The following is a 24,944-nucleotide window of genomic DNA, read 5'->3' as shown; positions in this document are numbered from 1 at the left end:
AATGACTCTTAACTCTACAATATTATTAGTAAGGATTTGGCATGTCGATGAGCAAAAAATGCACTACCGACGTAGACAAAGGCACGTTTTCTTTCTACTTTTTTTCTTCGAACATGCAATGCAATTAAAGAAAATGACATCCATGGAAAGGGTCACCTCACCACTCACAGGGTATTGGTCAACTTAGCACTCCCAAGTCGTCCCACCCAGCTTTATATATAATATATATACCACTCACTCTTGATGTGGTTTTCCTTATTTCATCGTGAAATTGTGCGCAAAATCCGTAAGATCTCTGTGTTTTTCACTGATATTTCTGAATTTGTGCATAGATTTATTTTGATCGAGCCATATGCTCTGCTGACTTAATGCTAATATCTGCCTTTCTGATCCAATTCGTGCTCACTGGGTTTTGATTAATGTTGGCATATCTCGAGGCATGCGGATGAGAAATATTTGAGATATCGTGGAAAAGGGGGAAAAATCAAATAAAAATGAGAATTTTGAGACATATGATGCATGATTAATTATGATTAGATTTTAAATAAACGAGTCACAAATTCAATCAAGTTGAAATCTCTCATTTGCATTTGAACTCATTTAGTTCTTTTGGTGAGTTCGATTATGTAGTTAGAATTAAGTTGGATTAGATTATGTCTAATTCTACTAAGCGTAATACCACATTTTAATTAATCCATCCCCTTAACCATGTGGTGTCAAATAAATCATTGGATTAATATTATCTGTTCCAATTCAATGTAATCCAATGCAACCTCATAATCCAATCGAGTCACAAAAACATGGCGTAATTAAGACAGGTTCACTTTCGGATGTTGAAATTAGAGCTCCATCAAGGGTCCCTAGTCCTACCGTGCAGGTCGAAGAGTTGAACCCTGTTTGTTTGTTACAGGGGCCCTTTACTTTACAACCTCTTGTTTTAGACCAAGTAGGCCAAATCCAGAATTGAATTGACCTTTCATTTCAGGCTTTTGCAGTCTAGTGACTAGTGGTATGGTAGTGGACAAATGCTGAGCCCTATGAATGGATATTCACTTGGGTCCTCCTTGATTGACTAGTACCAAGAAAAAGAAAAAAGAAAAGGAAAATACAATGCCCAATTGCCAATTGTGATTGTGCTTGAATTGTTGGGTGATTGAGCTCAAGCGGATGCAATAACATGTGACTTGAAAGATTTTAGTTAAGCTCAAAACAATACATATTTCGTATTCAAACTAAAATCACAAGATCAGATTTCCAATCAAAGCAGGGCAGTACTAAGTTTAAGACACTGAAAATTGAATTTGGGGTTTTAAAATCTTTTGACGTCCATCCCAACGAAAAAACAAAAATATGAGACTGGCAATAACCAGCATTCGTTTAAAGAAAAGAAAAGAAAAGGCATCTTATTGGCCATAGTAGGATGGTGAGGCACCAGGAGGTCCAACTCCTGGAGGTGAAGCACCACCCCCCGGTCGCAAGTTGGGCGGACCACCTGGCTGAGATATTCCCCTAGAAGCCATACTGGAGGAAGTAGTTGGGCCTGTTTGGAGAGGTGAAGAACCTGGCGGCATTGCTGCAGAGGAATATACTGGACCTGAGGATGCATGAAATGTTTGACCAGGAAACGTGCTCGGAACTGAAACAAACGTTGATCTGCCCGCCTGCATGGCTGGATCCCATGATGGCCCTTGCCCCGGAGGCCCTTGGGCCTGCATAGAAGCTGCACCACTGAACTCGTTCCCATGGTACATTGGAGCAGCCTGGGGATTCTGCCAAGCTGCTGGAGCAGCAGGGTAACCAGAAACTTGCTGCGCCGCAAGCAAACTAGCTTCTGGGATTGTATAATCTCTACTTTTGTCACTAAAAGCCTGCAAATAAGAATAAATACAAAATCTCTTAACTCTCATCCAAAATTTCTTAGGCATGAATTCATATAATCAGATAGGAAACTAGGTGTCAAGAAGCATACATTTTAAGGACCAAATCGTTTTTCGACCAAGAACAGATCCACTTTTTCTTCTATGGATGTCTTTACATTTTCTGTCTTATTTTTATTCTCATGAACATTTTAACTCAAAAGCACATATTTATACCTTTACATTGAGATCAGTATGACGAGAGTATGATAGATGAAGCTTACAATAGCCACCATCATATATGCAATGTCCCTCTAAAGCTTCCCTTGCAACTGCTGCGGTATTGACATCTGAAATAACAACTCACACATCAATGACAGCCAAATTCTCACAGATCCATGACAAATCAATAGGTCATATAGAGAGGGTAAATACCAGGGTATTGAACCAATGCCTGTGTTTGACCATTCTTCTCAAATATAGCAATTTTCTGGACAGTGCCAAATGCAGAAAATACCTATAACATATAAAGCAGCATCATATATATATATATATATATATAACATCTTATTAAATTAAGCACTTAAAATGCACAAAAGTTATAAATCCTAACCGTGTGAAGAACATCCACAGTGACAGCATACTGCATATTTTCGATTGAAGCAAGTAGCACATTACTCTCAAGCTCTTTCTTCTTTCCATCAGGACCTACGGCAGGCTGGAGATAGCAGCTAATTAGAGCAATGTTTGGCTTAGGTAGTAATACTCAACACTATATATTATAGTAATGTTCTAAAAGCCCAGAGCATACCTGCATAATTCCCTCTATTGCAGTAGGATTTACAGGAAGGTACGGATTTGTATAGTCCCTGCAGAATCAATGCAAATCAAAATCATACACATTATGCAACAATTACATGCACAAATTGATGTGAGAGTCTAACAAACTGTCTCAAAATAGAAACACATCCATAAACACACGTCCAATAGAAATTAATGTAAAATTTAAGTAAAAGCAAGGAGTATTTTCTAGTTATTACAATCAATTATCATGAGAAGAGTTAAAACAACATTTGCACTATGCATCTAGTCATGTATGTCTCAGCTAATGTCAAGCAGTATCTTTTTCCAAAACCAATCATTTAGTATAAAGAAAAGTAAGTGTGCAAATACATGACACTGAAAATATGCTGAACGAGAAGCCATCCCAACAGGGAAGAAAAAATTGTATGAAATGAACACAAAATAACAATGTATAGTGTGTAATAGTGTAAAATGAGCAACTCTAACCATAATGGAATTAATAAATACATTAAGCCACTATATAAGATCAAGGAATTACTAAATGGTCATGACAACACATCTGTGTTCTGGCTACCAGGCTTCACTAACCCCTAGATGACAAAAAGCACGTGCACCCATTAGCACTTGATATAACATGCAATAAAATCAGCTAAAGAGTTTAGCAATAAACACATTGAGACGCATAAGAACAAAGCCAAAAAGAAAAACGAAAACAGAATATTGACCTATTGGATCTGTTGATTACCTGCTTCGGTGAGACTGGAACTTGATGTTCAAATCAGTGTGTGCGGAATATGAAATACGTAAGTGGCATGAACCAACATGCTCTGGAAGCAAATACCTGAATGTAAAGCATCAGGTTTCAAAAATTAGAAACACTACACACACTATTCCAAATGTACTGAACTCGGTGGGGATGGGGAACACATGGACAGTACATGCCTGGGTATACTTCTTCCATCCAAGGCATTCCTTGCCGAAGATGCAGTTTCAGCATCATTGAACTGAATCAATGCCTGCAAAATTAAAACGAAAGGATAAAAATGACATATCTAAAGTACATGGTGTATGCAGCACAAAGAAAGATCCAATACAGACCTGGAAGCCTGCTGCTTTTTCAAACGTAGCAATCTTGTGCACAAAGCCAAAAGCAGAAAACACCTGAAAAATGTTTCAGTTCATCATTAACATATCATATGGATACAAAAAACGAAACAAGACAACAACAGAAACCCTCCCGGACAAAAATATTATGGGACAACAAAAAAATTCCAAACAGATGAGTTATAAGTGCAGAATGACACCTGTGCATATATGCGTGACCTTAGAAAGGAGTATGACGTACATGATAATAATTCCAAACTGCTTCCAACAAAAGAATTTAAATAAGAGACATCACCATCTGTGATTCAACTGATTTCAATAAAAAGGACAAAACGAAAATCTGCTTTACACAAATTCAATTTGAAAGTTTATCCAGAATCCCATGACTTATAAAACAAGCCAGCAATTCATGCTTCTCTAGACATGGATCAGCTACGTTTAGACACGGTTTTTGCAATATATATTATATACAAGACAGGGCCAATATGTAACAACTGTGGGTTAAAAGCACTTACCAAGTGAATAACATCAATGCTCACATCGCCAGCTTCAACACCCTCAATGGTGACCAACAAGACATTTCCGGGAACATCTCCAGGACTTTTGTTGTTGACGATTTCGTGTCTATTTGAATACTGAATGTAAACTGTCTTACCACGGACCTGTGCAGGCTCTGAGGATGAAGCATAATATGAAACCATATTTATGGCCTGGTTTAGGTCAGCCTGAAAAGTAATTATTGCCTTCATCAACCTATGGCAAGAACTCGAAATAGATATGCTAGCACCCAATTATTTATTTTCAAACATCTAACCAATTTCAGCTGAATTAATGTCTACAACAACAAGCACAAATGAGAAATAAGATACAATTTAATGGGAAAATGAAATTGGAATGACGAAAAGTAAGAGTCAATTACAAATTCGACGAAGGCTTGGTTGCGGTTGGCTCCAACATTGCACTTGGTGTTGACAATCTTGCCGAACGGCTTGCAGAGCTCGATGAGCTCCTCTTCGGCGCACTCCCATGGGAGGTTCCGGAGGTGGAGCACCTTCGACGGGGTCTGCGTGTACCGAAACTGCGGCGTCCCCGAGGTCGACATAGCGCCGAGATTGGGTGGCCAATATTCGGGATTGGGGGTTAGGGTTAGGGTTCGAGACTGGAGAGAGGGTGTTTGGTCGCCGAGAAATTGTTCGAGATTTTATGTCAAAATGTGGATTGGGGATAAATGATATGAAGGTGGGGTTAGGCCTTTGGCTCGATCGGGTTGGGTGGGAAGTGGGACGTCGGATGAGGATTTTATTGATAATTGAAGGGTAAATCTGTCTGCTTAAGACTTATTTCTTTGGCTGCGACCCGCGTCATTGTTTGTTTGTCCTCGTGACACCTTTTTTTTTTTTTTTCGGGGAGAAATGGCTTTTTATTCTGAGAAATTTTATTTATTTTTTTTTACGAAGAAAGAAAGATATATTAAATGCGAATAGAGCAGTTTATATCATGGGCAAGGCAATTAAACAGCCATTCAGGACACACAATATCCCAGCTATGCCTGCCACCAATACGAAAAGCATAAGCTGCCACATTATGGGCTGCTTGGTTACATTTTCTGGGAGCATACAGAAATTCCACATGGTGAGCACGGTGAGACAAGCAATGGACGTCAAATAAAATGCCTTCAATCTCTAAATCCACCACATCCTCCTTATTTAGCATTTTAATCAGACTGAGTGAGTCAGATTCCACCGCCACTTTATCAAACCCAAGCTCAAGACACCATGTTAAGGCTTCTCGTACCGCCTCTGCCTCCGCCATTAACGCAGAGGTACATCGCATATCCCCGCAACCCCCCGCGCTGATGAAGCATCCAATACCATCTCGGAGCACCCACCCCACCCCTCCTCTTCCAGTTTGAGCCACCCAGGCCCCATCGCAATTAAGCTTGACCAAACCCGGAGGAGGGCTAGACCATCCGGGACTAGCCACACCTACAGAATCAGAGGGCACCCCCGGCTGCTGTGCTGGTACAGTCGTTGCCACATTCACCACATTGAATTCGTCCACCTGTGTCAACAGTAAGGCCACCGCATCACAGGGTTGTATCCGCACCCCAGTAAAGACCAAGGTATTTCGACACTTCCAAATTCTCCATAATACGAAGGCCACCAGTTGCAAAGCTTCCTCTACCCGCCCCCGAGTGTCATAGAATTCCCGCAAAGTCTTCCAGCGAGCTAGAAAATCACCTTCGCCTAGTGTCCTGACATCAAATTGCAAGGGACTTGCAAACCACATTGCTCGGGCAAAATCACAGAAGAAGAACAAGTGTTCTTGAGTTTCATCTTCGTGAGCACAGAAGGCACAACCATTGTCCACTGGTACCCGCCTCATTTTCAAATTATGTCGCACAGCTAATGCATTCCGACAAGCCTTCCAAATAAACGTGCGGATCTTAGGAGGGATTCGCAACCGCCAAATTCCTTTCCAAACATCAGCCATGTTGTGTTGCCCACTACCTTCCCCAATCCCTTTAACGCCTAATTCCCCATTCCGTTTCAAATACAGCGCCAGCTCATACCCAGACCGCACTGTGTAAGCTCCTTGTTTATGAAAGTGCCACACCAACCTATCAGGGCAGCCCCATCGGCTGATTGGCATGCTAGTTATCAACCGAACTTCGTGCGGCTCAAAAAGCTGGGAGATTAAGTCGCATCTCCAGGCCTTTGACTCAGAGTCAATCAGCTCAGCCACGATCATGGGAAGTTCAGGATGTCGTGAGCTCGTTTTAAAAGTGTAAGCCTTTGGTAACCATGGATCCTCCGTGACCCGAATGCGCTCCCCATTTCCCACCCGCCACCGCAGACCTGCAAGCAAAATGCGTCTGCCCTGTAGAATCCCTCGCCATCCCCATGACACTTTCCTTCCAAGCCTGGCGTCCAGAAAACCCACGCCATGGTGATATTTGTCATGCAACACCTTCCCCAGAAGGGATTGGGGTTGGCCTAAAATTCTCCAACCAATTTTCGCCAGCATGGCAAGGTTGAAACAGACCAAATCTCTAAAACCCATCCCACCATCCTTCTTAAGCAGAGATAAATGTTTCCAGCCCACCCAATGAATAGGTTTGCGGTCCTTCCCAGTTTTCCACCAAAACTGCGCTATCTCACTCTCAATTTCACGGCACAAGCTCACCGGTAGTTTGAAGCAAGACATGGCATGATTCGGCATGGCCATAGCCACAACTTTAATTAGCACCTCTTTTCCGGCAAGTGGATAAAAATTGCTCCGCCCAGCCATGGAGCCGAGTACTGATACTCCTTCGTACAGATTCAAAAATCTGTTTCTTTGAGGCACCAAAGTCTGCCTCAATGCCTAGATATTTCCCAAACCCGTCCATTCCTTGAATATGCAGCAGCTCAACCACTTTCCTGCGCAGTCTATGAGGACATCTGTGATCAAAAAACAGAGAGCTTTTCTCAAAATTAATACTTTGGCCCGAAGCAGCCGCATAATCCTCCAAAACTTTTAATAAACATCTCGCCTCTCGCTCCGTCGCTCGACAGAACAAGACAGAATCATCCGCAAAAAATAAGTGGGAAATTGACACTCCCCTATGCCGACATTGGAAGCCATGCACCAGGTTCCGTTCTTCTTGTCGTCTGATCAGTGCCGTAAGCCCCTCAGCACATATGAGAAACAGAAAGGGTGACAATGGATCCCCCTGCCTCAGTCCCCAACTTGGAGTAATCTGTCCTGACGGTTCACCATTGAGCAAAACACTGTAGGACACTGTGTTCACACACTCCATAATCCATCCCCGAAACCTACTATCAAAACCCAGCTTCACCATCATGGCCTCAAGAAAAACCCATTCCACTCTATCATACGCCTTAGCCATATCAAGTTTCATAGCCATAAATTGTTGATCCGACCCCCGAGCTGTTTTGAGGGAATGTAGAATTTCATGTACCACCAAAATGTTATCAGTAATTTGTCTCTCTGCAACAAAAGCTGATTGATTTAGACTAACAACATGCGGAATAACTCTCTTTAAACAATTGGTTAGCACCTTAGATATATTCTTGTACACCACATTGCACAACGCAATAGGCCGTCATTGCGTCATTCTCCTAGGGTTCTCCACTTTTGGAATCAGCACAATGTGAGTGTGGTTAAGCTTCCCAAGCATCCGTCCAGAGTGGAAGAAACTCTGCACCAATCCTAGAATGTCACCACCAATGATGGACCAAAATTTCTGATAGAAGCAGCCCGTAAAACCATCCGGCCCAGGCGATTTGATCGGGTCCAGTTGCTTAACTGCGGCCGCAACTTCATCCTCCATAATAGACTTACTCAACGCCAAATTGTCCTGAGAAGTAACAGTAGCGTGTACACACTCCAGAACTTCACCAACACCTATTGGATGATCAGAAGAGAAGAGATCCTGAAAATAGGACTCCGCAATCCACCTGATGTCAGATACTTCCCCATGCCAGACTCCACTTGAGTCCTCAAGCCCCAATAAACGGTTAACTCTTCTCCGGACCAGAACCTTAGAATGAAAAAATTTGGTGTTCTTGTCCCCTTCACATAACCATTGTACCCTAGACTTTATCTTCCAGTATTCCTCCTCCTTGAGTAGTTCCTTTTTCAACTCTACTTCAAGCCTTCTCACCTTATTACCGTCAAATTCATGGGCCTGGAGCTCAGTGTGCAGTTCCGAACGCAGATTGTCGATACAAATTTTGGAGTTTTGCCATTCTTGTCTTTTCCAGTGCACAAGGCCCTTCCGCACCCATTTAAGCTTCTCAAACACCTGCAAACCCCGAGACCCACGGAACCCCCTACGCCAACGCTCCTTCACCAAATCATGACAGCGATCCACCACAGTCCATCGTGGATCAAAAATAAAGCGACATGCTCTACGCGGAGAAGAGTGCGAAGTGTGAAGCAATAACATAACATGATCTGAACCCTCAACCACCAAATGAATCACGCATGCTGCAGGATAGCGGCTAAGCCAATGACCATTAGCAACACCTCTGTCGAGTCTCTCCTAGATACCCCCGTCATCTCGCCGATTCCGCCATGTGAACGGATATCCCTCAAATCCCAAATCCAGAAGATTACAATATGTAACAAACCTGCGGAAATCCTCCATACTTGGCACGGAGCGTGGTCTCCCGCCATCCTTCTCTGATGCATCTAGAATATCATTAAAATCACCCATGACTAGGCAACCTTCTCGACAAGTATTAAGGCGCTCTTGCAAAACTCCCAACTGATTTCGCCTAACCCCGGCATCCGTACTCGCATATACCGCTAAAAAGCGCCAGGTATGATTCATCAAAGCATCATGGACTCCGACTTCTATAAGGAAGCCCGCATACTTAACCAAAACAACTTGATGGGCATCCTTCCAGAACATACATAGACCACCACTTAATCTCCTAGGTTCCACCACATGCATAAAATTCATGCCCAATTGTTTCTTCAACCAACCATAGTTGTTTCTGAGAAATTTTATTGACGCTCCATTATTTGTTATTTGCATTCCATATTAATTTTAAATATGAATAATTTATTTAATATTTGTACATAATTATCGTTAAGGACAAAAAATATTTATAATAAAAATTAAATTTGCTCACTACACCCCACATATGTTCCTGCAATCATAGTTAGACTTTTTTCTCAAACCATCATGTTCCTACAACCCTAATCAGGTTTATACGCTTATGTTAGTGAAAAAATATATTGTATTTATTCATAAAGGGTGAGATTGAAATTAAGGAGGCTTCGAATGAGGTATGAGTTTAGTTTTTGGTGTTTTTCAAGCTTAGGATTTCATGATGGTTCACTGGTTGCGTTCAGCACACCAGTACCAAACTCGATAGGTAATTCGGTGGGATGCCACCGAAACATTGCACCTATTTCAGTTGTATTTGACCAGCCGTTAACTTCAGATCAATGAAGATCCACCATAATATGGAACAGTGTTCGGTGGTATATTACCGAATTTTTACTTACAATTCAGTGGCAACGAACTGAAGTATATTTATTTTTTCAGTAACTTATTCTCGACTACAAATTTAATGTAAGCTATTTTGACCTTACTCCTATTGAAGGAACAAAAGCAAAGTGACGCTCTTAAAATATATGACACATCATCCAATGTGATGTTTATCTCGCCAAAAGGCATGTGAAAGATGTTCGTTTCGGGATGCCATCTCTCAACACGAAGGTAGATACAACAATCTTATTTGCATTCCGATAAGAGCACCTAATAAGTTGCTCTAATCCAGACATCTGAATGTACTATTTAATATACCATTATTTGGATTAGCCCACCAATTTCACTAACAAATGGTAGATGTCTTCGACATGCACCTAAGGTGCTCACATTCATAGTAAAAAACAATATTAAGTACAAATTCAATAACGAATTTGGTATATGATCACTGAAATAAGAAACGAATTCACGGAAATAAAAAAAACGAATTCAGTAGACAACCACTGAAAAACATAAACATATTCGGTGGACTATCACTAAAAAACTAAAACATATTCGGTGGACTACTATTGAAAAACGTAAACACATTCGGCGGATAACGACTGAAAAACGAAAACAAATTTGGTGGACTACCACTGAATAAGGTAACAATTTCAGTGAGGTTTACACATGTAAGTTAAGGAATGGGGTTCATGAGGGCGATCTAGGAAGAAAAATGAGGTGTAGTGAGTAATTTTAAAATTTACTAAATTCAGTGGGGGTGCAAAGAGCAAATTTTGGGGTGCCAATAAAATCACCCTTTTATTTAATGAGGCGCAACTTACAAAGTTTTTTTTAATTTAAATATTTTATAATTGTAATTTTTTTAGATGTCCATCTTTTATTAGGGGACTTTAGATTTTTCACAATTGTAATTTGCTAGATGCCCGTTTAAATTATATAAAAAAAATGTTGAGATGGGCATCTAGCAAAATACAATTGTGAAAAAAAGAAAAAAGAAAAAAAACTTTGTAAGGTGCCCGATATACCTCTCTCAACAAAAGTAGATATTTCCGTCAAATATTCGTCAGGATAGAAATATCTCAGCGAATTTTGTCGGGATAAACCTACCTCGGGAATTTTTTGTATCCCGACGAAATTTTGGTAGGAGGCAAATTTTTGTCGAATTGGACATGTCTCGACAAATGTTTGCTGGAATAGACCCTTCCGACAAAATTTCGAGTCCTAAGTATCTAACCTAACAAGGCTCGACCCAAATCCTTCTTTGGAATCCGTGACGAACCATGGGCTTGTCCAATATCTGGCAGGTGTCTGACCCAAATTACTAAAATGGCATTCTTGCCCTAATTCCAAAACAATCCTAGGGTTGGACTTTTACTAGAAAATCGGTAGAGTTTTCCCTGAAAATGGCTCTAAACCCAAAATCCACCTGCAAATAAAACATAGTTTACTCCCTAAGTGTTCAGGATGCACAAGATATAAATTAACCACACATTAGCAATAGTTCTAATGGGCCTCACACCTCTTTTTCACAATCATAACCAGTCCATTACAAGCATCGGAACTCAACACACAAATAACCAATACTCAATCCAATAAAATAAACCACATAATCAAATAATAACAATTATTCCTGACGTAAAAAGAACATAACGTAAAGTGTTTAACCTTGTGACTGCACCTAGGTTGCCTACATACCTTTCTCGAGGGATCAAGCCACACGTAGTTCTTGAAACATTATGTCAAAACATTCTTAAATTCCGTGAGTGATAAGAATTCAAGTTATATATGAAGTATACTCATATGAACTAAAAACTCCTACACATTTTTCTAAAACCAAACTCTTCAAACTCCAACCAATCAACCGAAACTTCAACAAATGATATTGGTTACAAGACAACTCTTCAAACCATTACATATGTGTAAAGAATTTGAATCAAAATCGATAAGTTGTAAAACAAGAAAATTAGTAAAACAACCCTGGCCACGAGAAAACCGTTATATCGATATAAATAGGTTAAACCGAACCTACTTTAATACTCTATAGGTAAGAACGAACTTATGACATAAGACAACAACTATGATTCGTATAAAATCCTTTAAACTTGGAAAATCCAAATCCATTGTCTCACAATTCTGAAAATATGCATTAAACCCTCTCCAATAAGTACCCAAGACGTAGCCAACCCTGGAATACAAAATGAACATTGTCGCCGTAATTATCTTGGCAACTCCACGTGAAGAACAAATCTGCATATACATGCAAATCATGGCAACCGCATAATAAGAACCCTTCGATGTTTGTGCATGCATATCCTCGCAACTAGACGTGTACATAACACGTGGGGACATATCCTGGCAACCACACGAGTCAAGCGTCCCCGATGCATGTGTGGGCATGTCATACACGCTTAGACAAAACGAAGGCAATATGAGTAAGCTAACCATGTCCAAGGACATCTTATTATCCAAAGGCAACTTTATATTCGAAGGCAACTAGTCGTACACCTGTGTAGACAATGAACATGCATACAATATCTTGGCACTAAACATGCAGAACATATTCTCATGTGAGGCAAATCCTGGCAACAACACAAAAAGAACACCTTGATGTCTCTGCAGGCATATCTTGGCAACCACACTTATTGAGTGTCCCCGAAGCACGTGAGGGCTTGTCGTACTCGTATAGATTAATCCGAAGACAACTGGGGTAGGATAACCATGTCCAAAGACCATTGGGAAGGGTACTTATGGTGGGTTTGAAAACTATTACCCAAAACCTTAAATTCCATCATTTCTTACTCAATTGAAACTAGCTACTCAAGCCATTTCTAGATTCGTAAACCAAGTTTTTCTCAACTCAAGTAAAACTCATAAAGTTCATAGTATGAAATCAACTCTTATTCAAATCCAATACCAGAAATGAAATCTGAAAATCATGGATCTTAATTAATCAACCAAAAAGTATTTCTAGGTCATATCTCAAATCAAATCTCAAATATAAGTTCAAATGTAGTTTCAATAACCCTTGAAATGACAACAAGAAGCAACAAAGCTTTCCAATGATACTTAGTAAAACCCCCATAAAGCTTAATGGTAGCAAAATAAAATAATTTGTAACCCACTCATAAGTCATAAACAAGAACACATCTAAACCTTACATAAAATCATGTATGAAACGAATAATGATCAAATAAAAGCTTGTAAGCATTTCAAATCTTAAATCAAAACACCAGACTCTAATCACAATGCCTTAAGCGAAACAAAAAAAAACAAAAAAATTCCTATTGAAACAAGAATACAAAAATATAGAAATAAGAGCAAACAATTGAATCATAAATGTTTCCCAATAAATTCATAAGCATTCTCCCAAACCAAAACATAAACTTAATGAAAATCATGCACTTTCAATACAAGCACAAGTTATAGAGCTCTTAAACAAGTCCATTATTAAAATCCTTTGAAAACAGATGTCTAATCACGAACACTTCCAAAACAATTGGTCCCGGCCTAGCCGGCGGGGCCCACCTTTTAGGTCAACTGGGACTACTAGGTCCAAGGCTTCTGATCTCTGATCTAAATGTTCCAATAGGTCCTCTAAGGTCCACTAATTACGTCCCAAAAGTTTCATCATGATCTGATGATTGGATCAACGTCGATCGCACGATCAGATGACAGTCGATAAATCTAAACCTACAATCATCGATTCGGAAGATACGAGCGTCCTATTCTAGATCCGTAAGTTCCTACACGACCTAGTAGTACACAAAACAACTTAACCCATAATGGGACCGATCTGACAGTCCGATCATTTCCTATCAAACGATACATAATAGGCAAAACTCTGATCGTCAATCGAACGACAAAATCTCGCCAATCCAAGCATATCGTCGTGCTCGAGGTGACAATGGGAGAATTTCAAGACAAAGCGGCCACCATGCGCCAGTTGTAGCATGTGGCTTGAAGAGTTTTTCGAGGAAGGAAAAAGTCCAAATCGCTGGTAACCTAATATACCACTAGCACAAACACTTCAAGAGGAACAACTTTTGCGCTTGGAGCGGTCACCATGGCCAAATTTTGCCTGAAAACTCACCCAAAACGGACGTCACCATGGGTGTCTAGATCAAAGCCATGACCGACCAAATCGGCAACAACAATGTATACCATCAGTATGGGTGTAAGTTGGATTGGAAAATCCGATTCCGGTCCGAATATTTCCAAAAAAAAAAATCTGACTTCGACAAATCCGATATCCAAAAATGTCGAATTCGATATTTCCAATAAATGTCGAAAATTCCACAATTCCGATCCAAATTTTTTTTCAATTTCTTCGAACCCATTCCGATCCGATTTTTCTAATTTTTTCAAGAAAATTCTAAGCTTCTAATTAAAATTACATTATTTTTAATGTATAGGTCTTATATATGTTTCATTTCTTATTTGTTATATTTTAATACCCCACATACAAATATTCATGTATATTAACATAGGCTTTGCCAAAAAAAAAAAATGTTAAACATAGTAGTATATATCTTTAAGACTATATATTTTTGGCAAATGTACTTTCTTGAATATAACAAAAATGCATATGGGTGCTTGTTGTATCCAAAAGTACTACATATGTGATAACTGTAGGGAGTATCATACTATTCCATTTTTAAATTTTAAACTATCTTCATTTAAACATTTAATTATAAAATTATTTTATACATGAAACACCACATACAAGATAAATATATTCATTGAGCTTGACAATTATAGTATTCCACAGTTGTCCACAGCAAGACTAACAAATTGGATGCAAATTTAACACTCTTTACACATATAACATGTAAGCACAAACTACTTTGATTAAGAATGAACAAATAGTATAGATTGTTGTATATATATACATTCAAATAAAGGAGACTCTTGTAGGGCTCACTCCGTATTATATTTCACTAACCCAAACCGTCTATTTTGTAGATAAAAGATCATCTCGACAAAAAAAAAAAAATCAATTGAATTCGATATCATTTGACCGCTCAATTGAATTATACTATTTGTCAACCAAATAACAAAACTCAATTTTTCATATTCCATTATACGTTTTCATAACAAAAGGAACATTAAGGCGTAGAGTCCTCAATCCTCTCTAAATCTGAAGTATTAAAACTGAAAGAGAACAAACATTCAGTATCATTTTGTTGCACCTGCAAAGATGTTTGCTTTCCCTTTTTATTTTTATTATTTATTATTTTTATTTTTATTAATTCTGAATTTATTGATATAAAAATGACTAACCAACCATTATCAATCATCCTTGAAAAAAGTTGGAATAATTTATGGGATAAGTTTCCTGGGAAATTCAATTGATTTGGAGTGACAATGGATTCTCGAAGCCTCCTCTTCAATTATGCAGAAAACGACATACCCAGCCAAAAGTATATAGTTTTCTTTTGATTGTGTGGATTGACTCTAAAGATGTGCCAAGGGAGAGCTCTTGTAGTTGAGTCAATCTTAGATTGAGAGATGTTGGGAAAGCTAATGCAGATGCTGTGAAGAAATCTTGCCCACGTGATTGCAGGGGATTTCCTGCTCCAGAAGCCAAAGCTGAGATTCAAGCCGGAGAAAAGACCGAGTTGTGGGTACTAGGTAGTTGCAATAGTCCCACATCGACAGAAAGAAAAACTTCAGTTTTTTTTCTTCTTTTATAAATAGCTTTACCCCCAGCAACTTTATCTATATGTGTAGTTGGATTGCTTCTTAAAGTACTAGCTCGACTTCTAAATTAAATTGAGATTTTTTTAAATGAGCATGAGGAAATGATGAAGTTCCATACCTGGATCGATGGCAATGGTCGTCGGAGTCTCCAGAAACTAAGTTGAAAAAATTGGAAACCCGTCGGCCTTAGGAAACTCGATTCACTGTCGTGATTGGTTGATGAGGTCAAGGTTTGGGTCTAACACGCTTGCTGGTCGACGGTGAACATTTCCTAACTGGTGCCGTGACCGAATGGATTCGTTGCACCACCGGGAAGTAGTTGGAAGAGAGATTGAGAGAAATGAGAAGAAAGTATGAAGGAATGCCAAAATTCTGGGTTTTTAAAATAAACTTTTCTAAAATTACAAATTTGTCCTTTTTGTTCGTTGACCACAAATTTCTCGTTAAAATTCCGATTCGTGCCCACTACATGTCTACTAACTCGTAAGAGCGAGCCCTACACAATAAAACGAAGTAAATTTTCAAAACCAATCCCAAACACAAAGTGACCCCTAAACCACTTAAAAACCATATTCTTCCAATTATGTTAAAATTTCGAAAATAAAATAAAATTTTCGGGATATGTTACACATCCATTCTTCTTCTTTACATCTTATGACATTTTCCCAATTAAAAAGGTGATCCTTATTACCTTTTCCCACCTTATCCCAAAAAAAAAATAAATAAATAAATATCTCTAAACAACTTTTCCAACCTTGTAGCTACCTTTACTGGAACTTTGAACAATGATAAATAATAAATTGGTAAGCTACTAAGGATTGATTGAATTAATGTTAACCTCCCTCCCTTTCATAGAAAACCTTTCTTCCGACCCTCAAATCTCTACATCCAATTCATTTACCTTCGACCGAGGAAACTCTGTCTTCGATGTTTCTTCTTCAAATGTGTTTTACAACAACATTGTGCCTTTGGCAACGAGTTCTTTTGTCATCTTTCCAGGTCCGGTTGTATTTGCATCCAATAGTTTGGCCGCTGCATTTACATTTGATTCATTTACATTCGGTTGAGAAGACTATTCGTTCGATGTTTCTTCTTCAAATGCATTTTGCAACAACATCGTCCCTTTGACCTCAATTCCTTCGTCATCTCGTCAGGTGTGGTTGCATATACATCAAAATCATTTACATTCGGAGGAGAAAACTCTGTGTTCGATGTTTCTTCTTCAAACGCGTTCTGCAACAATGTCGTCCTTTTGGCCACCAGGTTATTCATCATCTCTCTGGTTGGAGTTGCATATGCATTCAATAGCTTCGACACGACATCTATATCCAATTTATTTACCTTCGACCGAGAATACTATACATTCAATGTTTCTTCTTCAAATGTATTTTGTAACAATGTCATCCATTTGACCACTAGTTCCTTCGTCATCTCACGGGGTGTGGTTGCATCTGCATCCAATAACTTCAGCACGACAACAACATCCAATTCATTTACCTTCAACCGAGAAGATTCTACGTTCGATGTTTATTATTCGAACGTGTTATGCAACAACATCATCCATTTGGTCACAAGTTTCTTCGTTTACCTTAGGTCGAGAAGACTCTGATTCGATATTTCTTGTTATTTATTCATATCTTTCATCATATGCAATGAAACATTAGAAAAGTTCGGATTCAATTGCAGAAAATGAAAAAAAGAGTGTAGTTATTCTAGTTTCAATAGCATTATTGCTCACTTAATTATTATTAATTTTTTTATTATACAAAATTAATTTGTTTAGTTTAATATTTGGAATTAAGTAATTTATTAGCTTATTTAATTACTTCAATTAGTAATTATACTTTAATTGTTATTTATTTAGTGAATAATTAGAATTTAAATATTTTATTTAATTTAATAAATTACTTAATAAATATAATAAATTATTCTAAATTCTTTTGTGGAGCTTAAATTTATATTTGTCGGGATAGATATTTCCCGACGAAATTCGACGAACTAAAAAGTTATAATGTCTATCCCGTCGAATTATGACTTATTAAATAGTTGTCGAACCATAATTTTTGCATCAATTTTGGAGTTTAAATTTAACTTTATATTCCTGGATATGTTATGTGTAATGGAAAGTTCAATCTTTTTATATGTCGTTGAGAATATTCCATATCTTTATTTTAGATGAGACTTAAATTGTTATAATTTTTCTTTTTACTGTGTTATTCAATCATTAATACGATAACACTTCAAAACCCTATTGTTGTACACCAAAAGAAAAGATGGAGGAGCCTTAAGAACTCAATCCAATATAAACATAAATTTCTCTTAAAAGCATAACAAATGAAAATCAAAACAGAGACATGGAAGTGGAAGAAGGATCGAAAAGAGATGCAAGAAAAAATTAGCAAGGGTACAAGGAGAATTTGAACAAGAAAGAATTACCGCCCAAACTAAAAATGTAGGGATTTATAAGAACTTAGTCTAACATGAAAAAGTAACAAAATTATGGGAAGAATTGGTGCCCAAATGTACCTCTGAAAAATAAAAAAGTGTTTCTCTTCAAATCATGCAGGTCTTCCATACAAATATTCGTCAGGTTAGACCTTTCATGGCAAAAGCTTATCTTTCCTGATAAATATTCGTCGGGTTAGACTTTTTCTGACAAATTTCTTATCTTGTCAACAAATTTAGGTCTTTCGCGGCCAATTCAAAACTGTCCTGGAAAATTGAAAAACTGAACCGGTCCTAAGTAGTTTGGATTGGTTCAATTCTCTCAATCACTGTAGGTGAAAATTAAATTAGACCAAACCGAATGAACAATACCGATTCTGATTTTAGGTGAGAACGGATCAAATTGGACCTATTCTCTGTCTTTTGTTTTATATATAGATAGATTTAAAAAAATAAAAATAAAAAATAAAAATAAAAATAAAAAATAAAAAACAAAAAACAAAAGAAAGGGTGTCAATAAAATTAAAACAAAAGAATGGGTGGTCAAAACCCTAGAAATCCAAGAATCTAAATTGCAGAGACACCATAATATCGCAGTCCCATCGTCATCTCTCTCAATTCAAAAGGTACTCAATCTTCTTCTTCTTCTGCACCTTCACCTACTCCTAGATTTATATCTGTTTGCGCACAATAGTACTCATTTTCCCGATTTAGGTATTTTCACTGATTTCGTTGTTGATTGATTGATTCGGAAGCAGATCAAGTATGGCAGGTCAGAGGAACAGTTATGGAAAGCGCTCGCATTCTCAGTCGGATTACGCCGATAACGGAGGGGGAGGAAACAAAAGGAGAAATCCAGGTGAAGAAAGAGAGCAATTCATCATCGATGCGGAGGACACCGTGTATCGGTACTTGTGCCCTGTGAAGAAGATTGGTAGCATAATCGGGAGAGGAGGAGAGATTGTGAAGCAGCTGAGGGTGGACACAAAGTCCAAGATTAGAATCGGCGAAACGGTGCCGGGTTGCGAGGAGCGAGTTGTTACTGTGTACAGCGCCAGCGACGAGACGAATGGGTTTGAAGATGGTGGTGCTTATGTTGCTCCTGCTCAGGACGCGTTGTTCAGGGTCCATGAGAGGGTCATAGCTGAGGACCTGCATAACGATGAGGACGCGGACGGTGGAAGCCACCATGTTATTGCTCGGCTTCTTGTGCCGTCCGATCAGATTGGTTGCATTATTGGCAAAGGTGGGCAGATAGTTCAGAACATTCGTAGTGAAACGGGTGCCCAGATTCGCATTCTTAAGGACGACCATTTGCCTGCTTGTGCCTTGAACTCGGACGAGCTTGTACAGGTACATTGATTAAACTTTTGAATTTTCCCTCGTTAGGCTTGTACATGTATATGTCATTTGTAATGGGTAATTACTTGCTAGTATTTTGGCATCTTTTAGCTGAAGAGAGCAGCGCTGCTCTGCATTTTTCGAAAGCAAGTTTGGCATTTCTGATTTGTTCTAGATATTACCATCTTTTATGTTAGTTATCCATGATTCCGTTCTTTGGACCCTTAACATTATATCAAATTTGCATGCTGGCAAGTTATGAACCTTGATTTGCATTTTGGTGGACAGCTCTATATAGTATGTAGGTTGTGTATAATCTTTGGTCTTTCCCCCTTGATAAATGGTCAGCACTTTTCTGGAACGTGCTAATATGCTTTATTGGATCTGGAGACATGCAATTGTCCGGTATATATCTGTGGAGTTGTTTATCTTTGTTGTACATATTCATATCAATTTGTTATTGGTTGTGGCTTCAGATATCTGGGGAGGCTCCTCTTGTTAAGAAGGCTCTTTTTCAAATAGCATCTCGCCTTCATGATAACCCATCACGATCTCAGCATTTGCTTACATCTGCGGTGCCTATGTACACTTCTGGTGGTTCGCTCATGGGTCCATCTGGTGGTCCACCAATAGTGGGAATAGCTCCATTGATGGGTCCTTATGGAGGTTATAAAGGTGATGTTGGAGACTGGTCACGCTCCTTGTACTCGGCTCCAAGAGATGATGCTTCTTCAAAAGAATTTTCTATTCGCTTGGTTTGTCCAACTGCTAATATTGGAGGTGTGATTGGGAAGGGTGGTGTCATAATTAATCAAATCAGACAGGATTCTGGGGCTGTCATTAAAGTTGATAGTTCAACATCTGAAGGAGATGATTGCTTAATTACTGTATCAGCAAAGGAGGTGAAGTACCACTCCATTTGTTTTGTGTTTCAAGTCGTATCAATGGAAGATTTTACATCATCGTTTTGTTATTTGTTATTTGTTTTTAACATGTACTATTTCAGTTCTTTGAAGACCCATACTCGGCAACTGTAGAAGCAGCAGTGCGTTTGCAACCCAGATGCAGCGAGAAAGTAGAAAGAGATTCAGGAATTATCTCATTCACAACCCGCCTTCTTGTTCCAACATCACGAATTGGCTGCTTAATTGGTAAAGGAGGAGCGATTGTAACTGAGATGAGGAGAATTACCAAAGCTAATATTCGCATACTTTCTAAGGAAAGTCTGCCCAAAATCGCATCAGAAGATGATGAGATGGTGCAGGTGTGCTCAGAATTTTCCTGACTATCGTATTTTCGTGTGTCATTTATAATTTTTAGTTTTGGTAACACATTTAGAGTTTTCCTTGATTTAGCTGATATCATACGAATACTGACAATCTTGTGTTTTAATTCCACAGATTTCTGGAGATCTTGATATTGCTAAGGACGCTCTTATACAAGTAGTTACCCGATTAAGAGCAAACCTTTTTGACAGGGAAGGTGCAGGGTCTGCGTTCCTGCCAGTTTTGCCTTATCTTCCTGTGTCAACAGATGGTTCAGATGGTCCAAATTATGATAGTAGAGATGGTAAAAGACATGGGCGTGGGCATTCTTACTCTGCCGGCTATGGTGGCTCAAGTGATTTTGCAACAAATGATAGTTATGGAAGTTATGGTGGTTCACAGGTATCTTTTTACTGCTATTTCTAGACCATTCTTTTAAGAATTAAGGTGAATTAATACTTGCTTGAAGGTTTGCTTCTTTACTTAGATCCATCTTTCATTATATTCTGTTTTTTGTTTGTTTTTTTTTTTTAAATATTGCCACCTATATCTTCATTTGTTCCTTCACAATTTTTCTTCATACCATATGTAGATTGGTGGTAGCGGCAGCGCTTATGGAGCCTATGGAGCTTATTCTTCCGGACGGAGTGGTAGTTCTGGGTAAAACTTTTCTTCTATGGTCTTCTCTATCTTGGCTTGCCCCTTCTTAATTTCAACTCCTCTCCTCCCCTTTTTATCTGTATTTTCTTGTTCTTTCGCTATTTTGCCACAAGTGTATATCGATTAGCTGGCTTTATACCGAATTTTAGGTGACAACTTCATGTTAGTGTAAACCTCTTGTTGAGTATTCATAAAATTTGAATTTTGAAACTTTGTAGTAACAATTCATGAAACTCAGTTACAAAGAGCTCTAGTTTATGCATATGAGCAGGAGGCTTCTGATGTTGGTTTTATTAATTCAGTAACAGGTCTTTTTTTTTTCCCGTGAATACCAATCTTGAAACGCATTAATCCTGATTTGAAGCTTATGATATCAGGTTATCTAGCCAGAACCCTGTTTCTCGGAGGAGAAACTATGGTTACTAATATTTGATGATGGTACCAGCAGGTAGACTATGGTTGTCTTTTGAGATTTTCTTGTCTGTTTATAACTGGCATTACCCTTGGCCAGTCATTTGATATCGTAACCTATCCAATCTCCCTGTATATAAAATGCTGATGCTCTTGTTTTCCCTTTTTTGCCTTTCCCATCCCATCAAAACAGCTGAGTTCTATGAAGCCTGAAGCCAGCCTACTGTCTGCCTAAACCGGAAGATGAACCAGCATATGACATAGTCATGGCCCACCTTGACGCTTCTACTTAAATGTCCAAGAAACCAAAATTCCCAAGCTTCCCTAGAACCTATATATCCAGCATTTCCCATGTTGCTGTTTTTCCTGATACACTTTTAGGATATGAAGCCATGTTACTTCAATCTTGCCAATGTACTAGTGTTTATTACTTATGCTTGCCAGTTATGTAGTTGAATTACTTTGTGGTTTTAATTCAGATGTTGTTGATTATGGAAAACTTAACCACTTTGTGATCTAGCTGATTGTTGTATCATCTGATTGCAGGCATTTATGATTTTACTTCTGTATCATTCGTATTACCTTTTTGGTTTACAACATCTGTTGTGTGTGAATTCTATCTGCGTCAAAATAAATTCTTGAGGACTACCAGTCTGAAATTAGTTTTGATTAAAGTGAGAATTTGTTTATTCACATATAACACAAACACACACCCACACACCCACACACACATTTCAAAGTTATTTACCATGTGAGCAGAATGCGTATGTTATGCTAATAGAGCAGGATGTGTGATTGAAGCTCAATGTGACAACACACTTTGGGGGAATTCTAGTATTTTGGAGGAATCTGTTTCCAGAGTAGCCACTACTGTGTAAGCTGTGTGCTTGGTGGTGTTCATGTTTGAGCTTTATTAGACACCTGGTTGTATTTTATTAATTAAATTCCATGCTTCCAAGTTTTGCTGTTTTTGGCAATTTTTGGTCGACTCAGAATTCAAGTGCAAATTTCCTTGAAGTTATGCTTCTGGCAGTTTTGTTTGTTTGTGTTCAGGTAAGTTTGGAGTTTTCTTGAATGGTATGGTTGATGGATGGTGGAACTTCAGATCTTAACTTTTGAAGGCCTATTCTGAAACTTGTGGGTTTGGTTGAAACTAAATGATTCAAGTGGTAGGTTAACTACTTGTGTTATGTGTGCTAGCTGTGTCACTGTCTAGCTATGGTTAGAAGTTTTCTAAGCCTCTCTTGTACAACAATGCATTTGGCAGGTTCTATGAATGCCGTTGGCATGATACAGGCATTGGTTGTTGCAAACACAATTTAAGCAGGCATATCCTCTGTTGGTTGAGAGTACATAGTCTGATGGGCATGATGCTTCCCTATTGCATATTGTTTGTCATGGCACTGGATGGCCTCAGCTTCTTTTTTCTGTTTTTCTTTTGTTTTGGTCTGGGGTGGGGATTGGAAGAGGTTGGGGCCAAGGTTTGCTGGTTGTGTATATGTCGGGGCCAAGGCCTCGTATCCTTTTAACCAAATGGACAAGTTTCATGGCCAGGGAGTTTTGATATAATTCCTTCAGTTTCACGTTACTGATGGTATGTATTTGTGTTATGTTTATGTTTTCTTCTTTTTAAGGGGTAGAATAGTATGGGTTTTGAAGGCAGTACTTGATATGAAATGCATCAAGAAAATGCCCACCACCAGGTTACCCACTTTTGATATGAACCCATTTTTTAGATGAGACTATAATTCAGACTTCAAAATATTATAAAGTGGAGTGCCTGCACGTGAGGCGATAAAGCCTCACCCCATCAGTTACGTCGGCACAAGCCAACAAACACAAACTTTTTGAACACTCTTGCAACTTGCAGAGGTGAAAGGGGCTGTCGATTATTTGCTTTGATTTCTTTTGATAGAATTAACATTTTAAGTTGTTAATAGGGTTCTTTGTCATAAAAATAATATAAGTAATTTTTGCCTTGATTTCTCATGAAACATTTTTCACTTCATTTTCCCACGAGGCAAGGTATGAAACATTTTCTCATGCATGTACTTATCAAACATTAAAAAGAAAATAATTTCCTGCGAACCAAATGACTCCTTACACTGTTGGGGATGCATAGACATTACTTGTGCTAAATGGCGATGCTTGGATGTTACTTGTGATAGAGTTAAAAACTGGTTGATCGACTATATAAAATCATATGGCCGACATGAAACGTAGTGCGACCATGAAAAAATGATAAATGCAAAAGGACCTAGTCATGTAGCATAAGATCAGATAATAGCAAGCATTTTGGCGTAAAGACAATCTAAGTTTAGGGACCACACAATCTGAAACTCAAATTGGTTGGGATGCGGCCAAATGTAGTAAATTAACTCACCTCACCTAACTCATTCCTACCCGACAAGGGTACACCTTCTGAATCTGAAGAGAGCCATGCCATACCATTCATTCAATTTAAGCAATCAAATCAAATCAAAAGCCATGGCACGACTTGAATGGCTTCTCAGAAAAGCAGCAAGAAAGTGAACATTAGGTGATGGAGATGTATCTTTCGGCTTAATATCTCTTTGGTTTATGAACCCATGCAAAGTCACATCCAAACTCTTCGGTTTATGCACCCACGAAAAACTCCCTCTAAAAAATTACTCATTTTCCTCACAGATTCCTGTCCATTGGATAAAGGACTTTGATCGGACAGTTCTGGATCTGCTTCTGCTTTGTACAAAAGCTGAGATCATTAATACTTACTTAGACTGTTATGGAAACAAGAGAAAACAGCTTTTGCCAAATTCTTTATTTATTTATGAGCAAGCTAGGCTCTCTCTCTCTCTCTCTCTCTCTCTCTCTCTATGGCTCTATATCTATGTTCATTCGTCCAAGCACTGCCAAGAGGGCTTTGCAGTCCAATCGGCTTCTTCTTCTCTGCCTGTTTCCAAAGCTTTCCTTCCCTCTTTGGGACAACGCCTTGTTTTCTTGTTGAAATAAGTAGAGGGTTGAGTTTCCATTTTTCTACAAGGGAATGTTGTCTTTCTTCTTTGGGAAAATTCCTACCCTGTCTCCACTTTTCTTTTTCTATCTTTTTTTCTTCTTGGTTTCTTACACATTTGGATCTATTTGATTGGTTGGTCATATTATTGTGCGACTTTATTTTTAAATTATGTTATGGTTTTTTCATCTAAAGTCTTGCATGTGGAAATGAGGCGTGTGGTGCAGCCAAGGATGACTTGCCGGCAATACTTAGCTTGTCATTCTCCAATGCATGCATGTTGTTGTGAGAATAAGTTGATCGGCAAGTCGTCTCTGGCTACATTATTCCCTCCTTTTCTCATGCTAGATTTATGA

The 24,944-nt window shown here is 38.6% G+C and overlaps 2 protein-coding genes across 6 annotated transcripts; one reads left to right on the top strand and one right to left on the bottom strand.

Annotated features, from left to right (window-relative positions):
- Window positions 1–1,166: 1,166 nt before the first annotated feature.
- Window positions 1,167–5,046, bottom strand: LOC117622252 (polypyrimidine tract-binding protein homolog 1). 3 transcript variants are annotated; one of them, XM_034352855.1, is made up of 10 exons: window positions 4,684–5,044; window positions 4,280–4,489; window positions 3,759–3,821; window positions 3,603–3,676; window positions 3,406–3,501; window positions 2,668–2,725; window positions 2,470–2,574; window positions 2,292–2,373; window positions 2,094–2,206; window positions 1,167–1,868 (listed from the first exon to the last, which is right to left on the bottom strand). In XM_034352855.1, the coding sequence occupies exons 1-10, from the start codon at window positions 4,864–4,866 to the stop codon at window positions 1,404–1,406; spliced, it is 1,449 nt and encodes a 482-aa protein (XP_034208746.1). In that variant the 5' UTR covers window positions 4,867–5,044; the 3' UTR covers window positions 1,167–1,403. The 3 variants fall into 3 exon arrangements, with proteins under 3 accessions (XP_034208746.1, XP_034208748.1, XP_034208749.1); XM_034352857.1 differs by lacking the exon at window positions 4,684–5,044 and adding an exon at window positions 3,965–4,022 and having other exon boundaries at window positions 4,280–4,409; XM_034352858.1 differs by having other exon boundaries at window positions 1,751–1,868; window positions 2,141–2,206; window positions 4,684–5,046.
- Window positions 5,047–18,418: 13,372 nt separating this feature from the next.
- LOC117621327 (KH domain-containing protein HEN4) lies at window positions 18,419–23,184 on the top strand. Of its 3 annotated transcripts, none has more exons than XM_034351738.1 (9): window positions 18,419–18,545; window positions 18,678–19,272; window positions 19,737–20,162; window positions 20,267–20,524; window positions 20,661–20,927; window positions 21,118–21,185; window positions 21,563–21,633; window positions 21,790–22,765; window positions 22,864–23,184. In XM_034351738.1, the coding sequence occupies exons 2-7, from the start codon at window positions 18,685–18,687 to the stop codon at window positions 21,609–21,611; spliced, it is 1,656 nt and encodes a 551-aa protein (XP_034207629.1). In that variant the 5' UTR covers window positions 18,419–18,545; window positions 18,678–18,684; the 3' UTR covers window positions 21,612–21,633; window positions 21,790–22,765; window positions 22,864–23,184. The 3 variants fall into 3 exon arrangements, with proteins under 3 accessions (XP_034207629.1, XP_034207630.1, XP_034207632.1); XM_034351739.1 differs by having other exon boundaries at window positions 21,488–21,633; XM_034351741.1 differs by lacking the exon at window positions 21,563–21,633.
- Window positions 23,185–24,944: the final 1,760 nt, after the last annotated feature.

The sequence above is a fragment of the Prunus dulcis genome, chromosome 3 (genome assembly GCF_902201215.1).
Source record: "Prunus dulcis chromosome 3, ALMONDv2, whole genome shotgun sequence".
Taxonomy (NCBI): domain Eukaryota; kingdom Viridiplantae; phylum Streptophyta; class Magnoliopsida; order Rosales; family Rosaceae; genus Prunus; species Prunus dulcis.
The sequence above is the reverse complement of the archived record's forward strand: the minus strand, read 5'-3'. Positions and strand labels throughout refer to the sequence as shown.

Excerpts from the sequence above, each read along its gene's own strand:
- LOC117622252 (XM_034352855.1), bottom strand. The coding sequence starts at position 4,866 with ATGTCGACCTCGGGGACGCCGCAGTTTCGGTACACGCAGACCCCGTCG. Across the intron at positions 2,726-3,405 it reads TTCCAGTCTCACCGAAGCAG|GGACTATACAAATCCGTACC; the intron begins GTAATCAACAGA and ends TTGATTCTGCAG. Across the intron at positions 2,207-2,291 it reads GGCATTGGTTCAATACCCTG|ATGTCAATACCGCAGCAGTT; the intron begins GTATTTACCCTC and ends TTGTTATTTCAG.
- LOC117621327 (XM_034351738.1), top strand. The coding sequence starts at position 18,685 with ATGGCAGGTCAGAGGAACAGTTATGGAAAGCGCTCGCATTCTCAGTCG. Across the intron at positions 19,273-19,736 it reads ACTCGGACGAGCTTGTACAG|ATATCTGGGGAGGCTCCTCT; the intron begins GTACATTGATTA and ends TTGTGGCTTCAG. Across the intron at positions 20,163-20,266 it reads TTACTGTATCAGCAAAGGAG|TTCTTTGAAGACCCATACTC; the intron begins GTGAAGTACCAC and ends GTACTATTTCAG.